The sequence below is a fragment of the Protomyctophum bolini genome, assembly GCF_963924005.1.
Source record: "Protomyctophum bolini genome assembly, chromosome: 7".
Taxonomy (NCBI): Eukaryota; Metazoa; Chordata; class Actinopteri; order Myctophiformes; family Myctophidae; genus Protomyctophum; species Protomyctophum bolini.
Genome location: NC_137868.1, coordinates 33,846,881 through 33,862,098, shown reverse-complemented (window position 1 = coordinate 33,862,098; position 15,218 = coordinate 33,846,881). Strand labels below are relative to the sequence as shown.

Below are 15,218 nucleotides of genomic sequence, written 5' to 3'. Positions count from 1 at the left end.
GATGACTCAGAGAAAGGATGTTTTCTTATGAACGAGATACAAAACAAACCTGTCGGGAGTCTTTTAATGGAGTTAAGGGATGTTTTCTGAAGGAGACGACACATTAGCCTAGTGGCCAAAAAGTGAACCCGGACATGTTGAGTACACCAAGGTTTTATGTTAGAAATGTTTAGTATGGGTCCCCAGCATGTAGAAACTGCCGGATGCTAACTTGCTTATGTTGAGCAATTTTCATAATTGGCATAATATGTGACCATACCAATTACAACCTATAGAAGGCAAAATATTCAAAATGTTATCATGCTTTATGTACTATGTAGCATGTGACGTGTCAAACTAGGGGGTTTTCATGATGCTGAATCCATTCCAAGCATTAATTTTTCAAAAAATCATTAATTGGGCTAAACACGGCCATTGCCGTCATCACAAATGTGATAATGTCAGCACAATTGGGCAAGTGGGCATGGCCACATATTATGCCAATTATGAAAATTGCCCAACATAATATGCAAGTTAGCATCCGGCAGTTTCTACATGCTGGTGACCCATCTAATATAACATTGCTTAAGTTGGTCACGTGCCAAAAGCGGTGGACAGAAACTGGTCGACATTATGCTGTGGACATTGTTGTCCCAACAGGGGCAGAAACAAGGCCTTTTAACCAGGCTACTTACACACACTACAACTCGCTTACAATTCGCAAACCTGGCAACACTGCCCTGTGTTCATGCTGTTGTCAGAGGCCCGCCCCCGGCTCACACGTCACTACTCTCTCCGTCTCTCCGCTCGCAATCGGCAGCCATCTTGCTTTTTATTTATATGGGCGAGTGGCAATTTAATGCAAATAAATTAATTATAGGTCCAGCAAGCAAATCATGATGGTCTGTAGGTCACAATAACATTCCGATTTTAGGTGTTGTGTTTTGTATGACATTTTGGCCAGTAGTTTTATATCTATCTCAGCTTTTGCCTGATAGCACACATGCTAACAGTGCTGACCACAACGTTAGCAGCATTTGATGACAGGTTGCCATAGCAACGTACAGTGTGCGCAGACCTAACGTGAGCTTCTGGGACAGAAACTTGCGTTTTCATGACAGCAGCAGCTGCTGCAGCTGCTGCAGCCTCTGATAGCTACTGTGCTAAAGATGCTAAAGCAACACAAAAAAACATCCACACGCAAACCAAAACAAACCAGGGACCAGGTTTGCCACATATCGTGGATTTGAGAGTGAAACAAGCAACCAGGTCTATAAAAATGTTAATAGGCCAGTTCAAAGTAGGTAAATCAGAAATGGTCCGGAAATTAGTCTTAAAATAATCAATTATAGTGTTGACTGTCAAACTTTGTTGTCTAATGTTGTTTCAGAGCAGTGGAACTCAAACATTTCCATGTCAAGGACTACCAATAGATAAACAAGTCCAAAGTAGCTTATAATGATCAGACTTGGCAACACTGTCTCTAGGTTGAACGTTCTACTTTACAAGCTCACACATATGAAATATGTTTTTTTGAATCTTCAAACTGAGACATATTTTATGATAATACTGTTAGCACAGTCATCATACTCCAAGAGCATACAAATGGAACCAAATGGACCCTGATTTTCCCAGAGAGCAAATGGTATCAAATGGGGGTCTGTGGCCTAATGCATTTCAAACTGGGGGTTCTTGGTATTATATTCTCTGCATATCTTATCAACTTGGGGTGAATATTTCACCACAATACTTTACTGAATATTTCACAAGAATATAACACAAGAGTCAAATGTACGGTCAAATGTAATCACAATATAGGCTACAGATGTAAATATTTATGACACAGTAAAATGTCGAAAATTAGTGCTATCCCCCCCCCCACACACACACACGACAGGCAAGGCTGTTGTTTGCATCGTTAGCAGGCAGCAGCTACCTTGGCACTGCTCTCTGTGACTGTAGTTGTTTCACCATGTTTGCGTATTTATGAGAAATAAAAAACACTTTCTGTTATTACAATAATTTATAACCCATCCGTTACTACATGTGCAGGGCACACTACTGAGTTTAAAAACACAGCTGAAACATGAAGTGGAGTCTGTCACCTCCCGCAATTTCCTTCTTCCCATATTGCGCTGCAATGTATGGCCGGCGAAATTCTAGTACTAAACATTTCTAACATAAAACCTTGGTGTACTCAACATGTCCGGGTTCACAATGGGGCTCTATGGGCTGGCTACTAGACTACATAGTTTGAGCTTGATTTTGCAGATGTTTGTATGTATATTATTTTTCCATAGACTTTTGGTCTTTGTCGTCAGCTATGATATGAATGTAGTTTTTGTCCTGTGTGCTTTTGTCCGCATTCATTACCTCAAAGTCTCCCATCAACTTAAACTTGAGTATTGTGGTTTTCTTCTTCCCAGCCTCAGAACGGATAGCCACAGTAAAAAGAACAGTTTTTCCCAATCACACTCCCCTGAAGTCAAACTTTGTTTACTCGTATTTTGTATGGAGAGACACAAAGAATGATTCTCTTTCCTGCCACCCACCCCCAACCGCCCACCCTGTGCTCACACCACCACATGCAGGCTCGCCCCAAATTTACACTACATCTTCAACACTGCACTTCCATAAGAGGCAATCAGAGAAATCTTGTGTGTGTGAGTGTGAATGAGACCAATGGGAAGAAAACAGCCAGTATCATCCCTTCGTCACCATCTACGTCGACAAACCACCGCGTTGCGTCTGCTTCCCTCCCCTTCAAAACAACCAAAACAAAACACGGCCGACACTAGAAAGCAGCCACCAGCAATTATACAGTCATTTGGCCCTAAGCTCTCACATGTTGAATGGATTTATCTTCCCTGTTCTCCTTGTGGTGGAAAATAGTGATGTTAATTCATATACCATGGGATTGGTAGCCACACAAAGACCAAAGACCAAGTGCTTCCACCTTGGGCAAATTCTGTGAGTGATTATGTTTACTGCTGCTTGTGGGGGACTAGTGGCCACTGTTTGTGAGAACCACATTTCTCTGTTCTAGTGGGCTTGTACTTAGGGCCTATTCACACACAAAAAACCTATCTCTATACATCTGGCCTCAAAGAAAGGCATTTTATGTACTTTTAACAGGTACAATCTGGCTTTGAATCTGGATTTGACTTATTTCTACCCCCAGAGTGGTAGGACCAGTTTTAGATTTGAAGTTAAAAAATGTGGCCTTTTTTGAAAAAATAAATAAAACCTTTTGTCCAGTTAATAATCTCTTCCACGCCAGATGTGAAAACCCACATTTTTCTCTGGTGAATGTAGCGCAAGCCATTTAGTGAGAAATGTCTTTACAATATGGCATTTCTTTCAGATTAAGTAATCTCACGCACATGCTGAGAGGGAAGACATAACCCATCTGCTACTGCAGGAGCATCTGAGTTCACTGGCCAAATCCATTTTTGACACATTTAGCCATTTGGTTTTTAATATTTACAATCGTTCTGCGTCCACAAGGATTGGAGAATTGACTTGTACAACCTGTTCCATCCCTGCAAAACACAGATATGGGTGTGCTGCTATCTGCTTTGGCTGTGCATATCTGACTTTACCAGAGAGAGTACTAAAATGTTGGAGGCACATAACTTTCTGAGGTGTTTTCAATCCTAATTCTCCCAGATGGGCAGTGAACTAATACATTGGCCTGAACTGCATAACCTGGGGAGCAAATGCTGCTCTTAACCACTTTAACCATGGTCTCCTGCTGGTCATATTTTGTCAATGTCATCATTATGGGTGAAAATGTTCTACAGTTTTAAGACATTTTCAGAAATGCTGTCTGTCTGGAAAGAATTGCAGATTGAGATTCACACACACAGCCACAGAAGCACAGCATGTAAAACTAGAAAGGTGCGCTCTTCAAACTCCATGAATGTCTTATCGGCCATCAAGAACTGGTTCGCCAGCAATTCTTTGCAATTTAATGCAGAAACAATCACAAGTTTTGCCCCAGACAAGGTCGCTGCAGATGTTGCCGTCCACCTTGGGTCACTAAAGACAAACATTTGGAGTGGAATTTTAGATCAGGCTATGCTTCTGGATAAGCATGTTAACTCTGTGTCCAGTGCCTGTTTTTATCACCATTGCAATATCGCTAAACTTAGTCAGTTGTTTCACACCCAGAGTTAGATATGATCATCCATTCATTTGTGTCTTCACGTCTGGATTACTGTAATTCCCTTTTCACCTGTCTCTAAATCATCATTACTGGTCCAGAATGCTGCTGCCAGATTGCTGACCAGGTCCAGGAGATCCTGTCACATCACACCCATCTTGTTTTCCTTGCATTGGCTCCCAGTAAATTATAGAATTAATTTTAAAATTCTCGTCATCACACACAGAACCCTCCATGGCCAGGCAACCCCATATCTTTATGCCCTACTCCACCCATGCATATGTTCTCAGAAGGTCTCTGAGAACCTCATCCAAAGCCCTGCTGGTTGTTCCTTCCATAAAACTAAAAACTAAAGGTGATCATCATCAAGCCTTTGCTAGTTTCGCCCCCAGGCTATGGAACGACTTCCCCTACCACCTGAAATCTGTGGCCTCTGTGGACCTTTTAAAAAACCCACATTTTTGACAGGTCTTTGTAACATAGTCAAGTAATTTCTTGATTTTTACCAGTGCCGTTTACCAGTTCCAAGTCAATCTTAGCCGATTGAAATGGAAAATGGAAAATCTGACTTGATACATCTTGATCATGTGACTCCAGAGTGTATGAGTACAGATGTGTATGACTTTTGGAGAAAATGAAAAACGTTGAAAACTGGTGAGGGCATAGCGTACAAGAGGAGATGTATCATGATCATCCAAGGAACCAAAAGTATGGTTCAAGACAAGAGTTTTAGGCCAAAACATGAAGCATCTTGTTATAGAGCCACCATGAGGTTTGGGGTGGAGGTTCTTCCTTGGCCCATTGGGAGTGTGCGTTTTACGCCGATCGGTTCATTGGTGCCTGAGATTAGCTGTTCACAGATCACCAGTCAAACAAACAGACGGACAGGGGTGAAAACATAATCTCCGGCCTTCAGCTGCCTGCACTGGCAGAGCTAATAACGCAGAGATGATTCTGACTGAATGTCTTGTGTGTGCTAAACTATGAGCTTGGTTTTATTTTGTATGTGCACTGTGCATGACTACTGTATGTGCATATGTTGGTATTCGTGTGATCGGGAGAGAATGATGTTTTCATGGGTTGAAAAGCAAACAGGCTCCTGTGATAAATCCTCTGTCCAGTGCTACTGCTGTCCTGGTACTGCTGCCTGCACTGCAATAAATACTGCAATAAATACTGCAGGGAATATCCCATTCTGGTAAGGATTGGTGCTCTCTCCACTGTGCACTGTATACCCTGCTGTACCAGTCAGGTTTCACATAGAGGGTTGCACTCTTTGAGACTGTTTGAGGCAGTCGGTTCTCAACCTTTTTTATTTCAATGAACCCCATATGCAAAAGGCTGCGTGGTCCCACAATGGGTCCCCATTCTACACTGTAAAATCCTCAGTGTGGGGTCCCGGGACTCCACATTGACAACCAGTTGTTTGAGGGGAACCACATTGGTGACATTCCTGATAACTGATGTATTATTGCTGATGTCTGCTAAAAATTGATTGGCAGTAATTAATAGGTTAAGTTGAAGTATATGATTCTGTATTTATGTGGTGTCTACCAACTAGCAGGTTGTAATGTAACCAGATACTGTACAATTCTATAGAATACAAATAAGTGCTCTTGCTATTAGAAGCAACGGTCTCCTCTCTCTTTCTCTATGACCCTAACGGATTTATCCAGCAATGTGTAACTCTCTGAGGCTGAGCAGTAGAAGAGGGGACCTCATTGTAAACCTCTAATCTGCAATTAACTTGAAGTCAGGAGAAGCAGAAAAAAGTGGACCTGGAGCACAAGGCTATATCAACAGTTCAGCTTTGGCCAGCCGTGTTTTAATGTGACGAATAGCTCATGTTTGGCCATCTGGAAAACCTGGACATTGTATCATTCTGCTCCTGGAAGACAAATAAAAGATCCTTAGGAGATGTAAATGGGGATTTATAGAATTCTGGGAATTATACTCCCGTGCTTGAAAGGTACTGTTGTCCTACAGTAGCTATGCATTCTATTTTAATAAGGTCTAGGCTACATCGCTGGCTGTAATAATGACATTTTAGAATAACACAGCAGAACCAACATACAGTATATTTATTGTCTGATGGACTTGTCAATCTTTTTCTCGCTGGCTAATAACTGGCACAGCTAATAGCTGCTAATACTTTCCATATACAGGAAAGAGGGTGAACATGGACAGTATAGTGTTTCTTTCCTGTATTGCACAGAAGAGAGTACTTGGGCTGTGCTGAGATCACATAAAGGAGTTGGTTTTTCCAGTCATTTTATGGTTGAACAGTTTTAAGTGGGCTCCTTCCCTGTGGGCCGCAGCACAGGTGCTGGCTGTGTCAATTGTTTACAGAAGTTCAGAGTGGCGCGATGGCTCACCGAGAGACGGCTGGGGGCTCGGGACCGGCCGCGAGGCGAGCTGCAGTACGACTTTGGGAGAGAGCGAGCACACGTACATGCAAGAAAGTGAGAGGGCCCCGACATGGGTAAATTAGATCCAGAGAGGGGAATAGCAGGGGGCAGAGCGCCTGTTTTACTACCCGGCCTGCAGGTGCTTTCTGACTGACCCCAGAACCATGTACGCACATGCGCGCACACACATGCGCACACACACACACACACACACACACACACACACACACACACACACACACACACACACACACACACACACACACACACACACACACACACACACAGTCCTAGCTACGTTCAAGCACGCAAGCAGAGAGGCAGGCACACACACACACTCAGGCAGGCGTGCACCCAGGCAGGCACGTATACAAGGCACGCACACATGTCATGAACACATATTGCGTTTATGAGTTGAGTTTATATTATATCATCCTCTTCCTGCCGCTCTGTTTAGTCGGGCAGCAAACGAAGGACAATTTTGTCAATTGGATTATGTTAATATGTAGCTGGGCCTGTGTACGAGTGGCAGAACCGCTAACCAATTCATATAAATATTTTCATCAACGGCACCATTTAGTTCTGCTTAATTATCGGTTCTGTCATGCCCCGGCCCAGGCATGTAGATACAGGAAGACAAACATTTGGTTTGGAAAATAAGGGAAAAGCATTAAAGGTTTATATGTTTTAACTCGGAGTGACTGTGTTTAACAGTACATGGGAGGAATGAATAATGCCATTGGTCCTGTGGTTAGGAGGATTTATTGCTGTGTATTTTCATATTTTATGGTCAAAACTCCCCTGTCTGTAATATTTTAAGTTCTTTCTTACTTTGTTGAGTAATGACCTTACCATGTATGTTTTTTCTGTGAAGCTTCTGTTTCTGGGCGTCACTGTGGCCATTAGGAACGACTGGTAACACTGTAGGATAGCTCCCCCAGCTCTGCTGAAACCCAATCTATGGCACTGCTCATTCTCTCCTGCTCTCACTCTCTCTCCTTCTCTCTCTCTCTCTCTCCCTCTCCCTCTCTCTCTATCTCTGTTTGTGTCTCTCTCTTTCAGTCTTTCACCCCTATCCTCCTCAGCTTCCATCACCACACCCGCCCATCTTTCATCATCACCACAAAAACAACTTGTCTATTACTGTTTATTTTTGTCAGTCACCACAAAATCTACATTTCTCCATCATAACAAAGTAGATTTCTCTATTATGTCCTTGTCATCAACTGTTACACTTGAAAATTCCAATGAAATGATTTCTTATTTATTCTGAGGTGAAATAAATGGTAATATCAACTTGTTGGTTTGAGTGACAATAAAGTAAATTAGATATTTAGTTTTCAACAATAAGCTTCCCATTTGTTTCTCCTAGTCAATGTCTTGCCAGGAATCCCAGCATTGCTAGACCCAAAATATCAACTTCAATATGCTGTCCATAACTCTCCCTCTCCCATCCCATGTAAATATTTGAGAAGCGGCCTGCATATGAGTGTGTGTAAGTTGTCTGTGCACAGTAAAGTCCTTAGTGTTCATTTAACTCAGACAGTGTATGAATGAAACCGAAAGGACCTATCCATCTGGTTGCATTTCGTACACTCTCTGAGTTAAATGGACACTGGGGATTTTTCTGGGTGCACGTGCTGCAGTGCCTGCGTATATTTAAGTGAACATGTAGACTCTGGAGTGGTCGTGTGTTTGTGGTGGCTCGTGCATTGTTTGGGGTTCCACAGTGCTCCACATCTGAGAGGAGAGCGCATCAGAGGTCCATAAATTCACCCAAGATTTGTTGCGCTGCTCAGGCAAGGGTGAGGAGCAAAAATGTTTTCCTATGGATATTTAGCTCTTTTCACTGCTCATGTCCGAGGGGTCGACTGTGGCGAAAAATAACATGTCAGGCCCTCCTCTTATTTACGAGCCCATGAGGATGGCAGAGGTCAGCCTTACTGAGCCCAGGCTTTCGGGGAATGTAGCTCTGGATTCCGCTCTTTTACTGTGTATCAACACTAAATTAACGTGTGGTTAAATTATGTCCTCCTTTCCTCTCCTCTGTGTATGTTCACGTACAGTATGTTTCTTTATGGATGTATGTGCAATATATATGTGTGCCTGTGTGTGCATGTATAGTCGTTGGCCTGATGGGGGCACTAGAATTTAAAAAAGAAAAAGTAAACTCCTACGCCATGTGTCTGAGTTACCTGAAACCTTAACAGGTGGTCCGTGGACCACTGGTGGTCCGTGGAGGTATTGCATGTGGTCCCTGACCATGCATTTAGTAATGTAGGATTTGTTTTAAATGTTCTTTCCACTAGTTGAGAAACCGTGAACTAGTGACCTGTGATGAGTCCATCCATGTCGTCATTTACTGACAAGTTGGAGTTCAAGAAATTCAACAGAAAAAGGGAGTTATTGTCTGGTTGAGTAATTATTATTAGGACATTTTACCAGTAGTAGTCAACGGTTGAGAATCAGTATGATGTATACACATGGAATGCATAGCAAGTGTTAACTTACAAAAGCACTAATCTTAGCCCATATCCCCAGTTCCCCACCCAACACAATAGTGGTCCCCAGGTTGATTCAAAGTCAGGGTGGTGGTCCCTGGTTCACAATCAGTTGAAAACCCCTACGTCCATCTATCCTCAATCTGCATTTTTGCCTCATTAGAACTGCTGACGTCTAACTACACTTTACTCCAGTTTGGACACAATATTTGTGTGCATGTTTTGTACAAATCCAACACATGAGCATAGTGGCGTAGTGTGTGCGTGCGTCCATGTGTGCGCACGCGTTTCTACCTTGGTGTGCATGTGTGTTCTCCATTACCTCTTGTTGCGGGCGTGTGCACGTAACGAGCACGGGCGCAACAAATTCACTGGACCGCGCTCACATAAATCCGCTTGCGTTGTCACACCGCGACTTCTCCGAGCTAAAACGCAGGTCTCGTTGAAAATGAACTATAGGCGCGTTTTATCGCTCCCCGTTTGCAAGACCCTTAATGCACACATGCTGTGTATTCTAATGTCCATGTATTCTTGTGTGTGTCCAGGCTACGTGCAGAGCCTGATCAGGCGTGTGGTGAACAACGTGAACATCGTAGTAAACAACCTGATCCTCAAGTATGTGGAGGATGACATCGTGCTGTCGGTGAACATCACGTCGGCAGAGTGCTACACTGTAGACGAGCTCTGGGAGCGCGCCTTCATGGACATCGCTGGTGAGCCACGCTTTGGTTCACACACAGGTCAACTAGATATATTGGTTCACTTTCATTTTATTAGCCAGTTGTTTAAATGCACAAATTCAGATTTTAAATCATTCTTTCCTTAACACAGCGCTTTAGTTTACAATCGTCAAAATAGCTTTACCACACACACACACACACACACACACACACACACACACACACACACACACACACACACACACACACACACACACACATACACACACACACACACACACACACACACACACACACATGCGCACACACACTTCGTTAATCAACTTGTGAATGCCACAGTCTCAGTTGAGTCTGCAGAGTGTCATGTTTCCTTGCTTCCTATTTTTGAAGGGGACCCAGAGATAATGGTGATTTATTTGCTAGTGCCTGCTCCCTTCTCAGTCAAGTGTGTGTGTGTGTGTGTGTGTGTGTGTGTGTGTGTGTGTGTGTGTGTGTGTGTGTGTGTGTGTGTGTGTGTGTGTGTGTGTGTGTGTGTGTGTGTGTGTGTGTGTGTGTGTGTGTGTGTGTGTGTGTGTGTGTGTGTGTGTGTGTGTGTGTGTGTGTGTGTGTGTGTGTGTGCAGTGCAGTTTACACTTAAACTTGGGGTTGTATGTTTGTGTGCGTGTGCGTGCCTATGCCAGCATGTTTATGCATGCAAATGCACTAGTGTGTACATTCGTGCTGAGCAGGATGTGCTGTGTGCATGTGTGCCAAGCATGAGAGCGTGACTGGCATGCAAGCTGATTTCACAGTCATTCTCCCTCTTTCCAGCTCCAGAACTGGTCCTGAGGAAAGTGATTAACTTTGCCGACTGCACGGTGTGCCTGGACAAGCGCAACGCCAGTGGGAAGATCGAGTTCTACCAGGACCCCCTGTTGTACAAGTGCTCCTTCAGAACCCGCCTCCATTTCACCTACGACAATATCAACTCTAAAATACCAGCTGTCATCAAAGTGAGCAGTACTAAAAACTAAAACAACAACAGCAGCAGAAATAATACCCACAGCAAACTCAGAAAGTCCCACAGCTGGAGCCAGAGAGAGTTCTGTGTTGCAGGCCCAGGCGATGCACAGTAAAATCCTTAGTGGTAATTCACCTCTAAAGAGTGCAAAGATCCAACCAAATGGACCATCAAGGGGTCCATTTGGTTCCATTTGTACACTGTGTGGCATTAATTTAACGCTGAGTTTAACTGTGTGATGTTTTCAGAGTGTACGAGGCTTGAATATGACATAAACGAGGCAATATTAATAATTGGATTTCATCTTTCCTGTTTGTAATGTGTCACACATGTTGGTGTGGAACAGTATAAAACTGTCAGCTCTACAAAACAAATCTCTCTGTGCAAGATGTGACCTCCAAAGGCAGCTTAAACGGTCTTAAATCAACGACTGTATGATGACTAACTTCACTTCATTGTTCCAAAACAGTATCACGTCTACTAATACTAGTAGAAAGGGGCTGTGTTCTGGGAAGAGCTACCTCCTGGTCTGAAACTTAAGATAACGCTGCAGATAATGTTATGAGTCATTGAAAACGTCCTTCAGGATTGGGTTTTGACTCAAGAGATCCCTAAAGATATTCAACTGGCTTTCCAACACTATCTCGAGTAATTTATTTTGGCTGTTTTGAAATCTGGTAACACATCCCAATGTAGTAACTTCAGCAAATCGAAGCTTCCAAAGCACAATAGGTCAGTGTTTGTCTGTGTTTTGGGAACATGGACATGTCTCCCCTGAAGCTAGCATTCAGAACACAAAGCCTAGAGAATTCAGTTTTAATCTGTAATGTCTTGAACATTGCAAGGCTTTTCCATCAACAATATATGGGAATCTGGATTGTGTAGCTTTGCTGAATGTGTGTGTGTTTTTTTAGTATTAGTCTCCAAAGAGTTTTATTTCAAAATAGCGTGAACCGTTCTGAAGGAGATAATATACTACTTACTGTCAGTGCCCAGTGATTTCATTATTCATTGTCAGTGGAGCCACTCCAGCGTGTCTCTCCATGACTTTACACAGTCTTGAATCTGTTCTTAGCTTTGAGATAGGCTTGTTCTTGTCTTCCTTTACTAAATCAACACAGATTATACAAACAAATTCAGTTTAGGGCATCTTTTTCATTTACAAAAACCACAAGGTTATATGACTTAGTTGAACTCGAGGGCCAACACAGTATGCCGTCCAAAAGGGAGCTTGTTAGTTTCCGAGTAGCCACAGTTCTAGAGCGTCGTCACAGTAGGGAGCTTAAACATAGATATTATGGTGTCTAGTTGAGGTTTCTTGGCCTGCGGTTTATAAGTCTGTCTATACTCTATTAGTGTACAGTCAGTACGGAATCCAGGATGTCTCCCTCTTGTCCAGCTGATTGCCGCCTACAGTATTAGACTTTAGGACGGTTTTCTGAATATGTAGAATGAATTCCATTCCATTTATACATAGCAGGAATAGACATACACACAAGGCCACGCATTGGAGCAGTTAGCGCCGTTCATTTTCAAAATGTCAATGTTCATTGAATTATAGAGCGACGACTGCAAAATAAAGTAGATAGATCTGTGATTAGATCTCTGTGCTTATATACACTACAACCACGATATTACCAGCGTGTTTTATGTTCAGTGGGAACTACAGATCCAGCCATATAATATTATAATACAATCTGTATATGTACTATAGAAGTAATGCAAAGTAATAATATCGGTAATACCATCTCTTGCTGTTGTTGCCAAGTAAAATTGTCAGTGTTCATTTAATTCTGAGAGTTTGCAAATGTAACCCAAACGGACCCTTAAAGGTCTGTTTGGTTACATTTGCACACTAGAGTTAAATTACACCCATTCAAATCAAGAACATGGTTTGGTGCCTTCATGTAATAGGATCTGAACTGGAGACAGAAGCATTCATCAATCAGCCAAAAGGGAAACCCTACTGGGAGAGAAGCAGATATTTACACGCTCAGTATCAAAGACGGCCCTAAATACAGTATGTCATGTGAGGTCATATCAGAAGCAGCCCTGGAGTCCATTTTAGTGTCAGGGCTATATATCACAAAGTAGAGGTTTATCATTCCATAGTTTTCAATTTTTTTTAAAGACAGTACAGAGACAGGAAACTGATGAAGGACAACGATGATGGGCAACACAGGCCTGTAGTTGAAATCAAACCATGGATGCTGTGGTTGTCACCAGTCACTCAGTTCACTATTTGTGTGTGTCTCCTTAGATCCAGACCATGGTGGAGAGTCTGAAGTTGTCCATCACTGACCAGCAGCTGCCCATGTTCATCCGTATCTTGGAACTGGTCATCGCACTTTACTACGGAGAGATCGGAGGACACAAGGAAGGCGAGGGGGAGGAAGGCACTGGGCACACACGAGAAGCTATAGCCGCCTTACCAGGTGAGTAGATGCTACTAGGGAAAGTAAGGTCAACCATTTCCAATCTTTTGACCTTTTGATTTATTATGCTGATTCCCAATTTTCCTCAAACTACTGTGTAGTTTGTCACTGCTGACCACTAGAGTTGGTCACGTGGGACTGGGAGGGTGTAGAGTCTGTAGACGATCATATTTCTCCTGTGATAAAAGTCGCCAGCTGCATCTTTTCACCTATCATTGAGGAGTTTAATAATAAGGGCGTAGCGCAACACGTTATCTGACCCAGTTCTTCTCCCTACTGAACAGGTCCCCTGACCAACCTATAGGAGTCGCTAGTGCAGCGACAGAGATTGCCCTGTCCAGCTTCCAACCCTCTAACGCAGCCAATTGTATTCACCGGGGCATCTGGCCAAACCGGAAGCATTGCAGAGGATTCAAAACCCTAATCTCTGTGGTGGTGGGCAGGAAGTTTATCCCTACTTTACCCGAGCGTGCAGGGAAAGTAAGGACAACCATTTTGTGGCCTGGCAGTGTTGGGCTCTCGTTGATATCAACCCTTCCTGCAGTGATCAGATGGAGTGACATGGAATTTATTTTCTTTTGACGTCTATTCATTACTTATTCATTGCTTCACTGAATATTTTCATCTTTGTGCACAGAGCCACAATTCTGTGGATCTGAACGCATTGTTGTCTAAAACACATTTGCGAAAGGGGGATATCGGATTGTTTCTATTCCAAACACTGTTTATTATACGATTTGAACAGTGTGCTCCGATTTCTCAAGTTAGCATTCGTCCTATTGTGCACACATCACTTGTGTGCCAGCATGGTTACGCCCGCAGTTATGTTTCTCTGACAAACTTTACAAACATGGTTGAAAAGTCTTTAAGTAGTTAATGATGCTGAAAGCTCTTGCCTCTCTTCTCGGGAGCCCTCGTCTCATTGCTCTCTCCATGCTGCCTTCCTCGCGGCGGCTCAGCCTGTCCACATGCTGTTGTTGTTCCTAAATGGGACATTGAACATCACTTTGACCATGGTGTAGCACTCCTCCTGGTTTTTCCACAAACAAAAGCTGGGAGCGCGTAACTCGACACAGACGGTTGTCGTCAGGCCTGATCCCCTCCATGTGGGGGGCTGGATGGAGGAGAGGAGAGAGCAGAGACAAAGAACCACCAGAGGAATCAAAGACAGGCCGTCTGAGTCCCTTTGATTGGAACCCCACAGAGAACCATGCCCCCTCCTCCCAAAACGACAAGAAAACACAGGCATGCTTGGTGGAAGGCACTTGCGGTCATGCACATTGTGTGCATGCATATGCACAAAGCATAAGTATGTGTGTGCAGATGCACATACTGTACACACATTCACAGTAGGCATATGCACAGGTATGCAAATACTGTTTTATTCATAAAATAAATATTAAGAAGTGAAGCCACATACGCATGCACGCACATCTCTCTCTCTCTCTCTCTCTCTCTCTCTCTCTCTCTCTCTCTCTCATACTTCTATACATTTAGAAGCTCTGGCATTATAATCTCCTACAGACTCCAGACCGATCTCCACCAGTCATTCACCGCCTACAGCAGGATCTCTCCCGTTGAGCCCACAGACTCCTGTACTCCTATAATAGTTCTTTGGTATTCCTTCCATGCCCATCTCACTACTCCCCAGTGTCTCCTCTCTGTTCCAGTCCGAGGAGAGGATTAAGGCCCAGGTCCCACTGCGTTAAATCAGCACCAGGAGCAAAGTCATGGAGGAGGGGGGGAAGTGGTGGCAGAGGGGAGCACTGGCAGCCCAATGCGATGCAGACTCTCTATCTAACTCACTCACTGCCTGCCTGCCTGTCGGCCTGGAACTTTACTGCGAGTTGGCACAGCCTCCAGTTCTGTGTCCAATGCCAGATGTAAGAGTCGGTGTCATGCTACTGCTATGCAGAGCCTCTGAGAATGAATTAGTATCCCATCACAAAAATATACAAGAGGGGACCGGCTCTTGGAACCTGAGCGCCCCCAGATCTTGTTATGCTGGAAGTAATGCAGAGAGAGAGAGAGAGAGAGAGAACAGAGGACA

General features: G+C 43.5%; 1 protein-coding gene across 2 annotated transcripts in view; it reads left to right on the top strand.

The window, feature by feature from the left end:
- The window catches only part of vps13b (vacuolar protein sorting 13 homolog B), a 445,793-nt gene that overhangs the window by 27,263 nt on the left and 403,312 nt on the right, over positions 1 to 15,218 (top strand). For both annotated transcript variants that reach the window (XM_080768430.1, XM_080768431.1), the window contains exons 5-7: positions 9,599 to 9,766; positions 10,544 to 10,725; positions 12,994 to 13,168. In XM_080768430.1, coding sequence (XP_080624556.1) covers positions 9,599 to 9,766; positions 10,544 to 10,725; positions 12,994 to 13,168 — 525 coding nt within the window. The remainder of the gene's footprint in view (positions 1 to 9,598; positions 9,767 to 10,543; positions 10,726 to 12,993; positions 13,169 to 15,218) is intronic.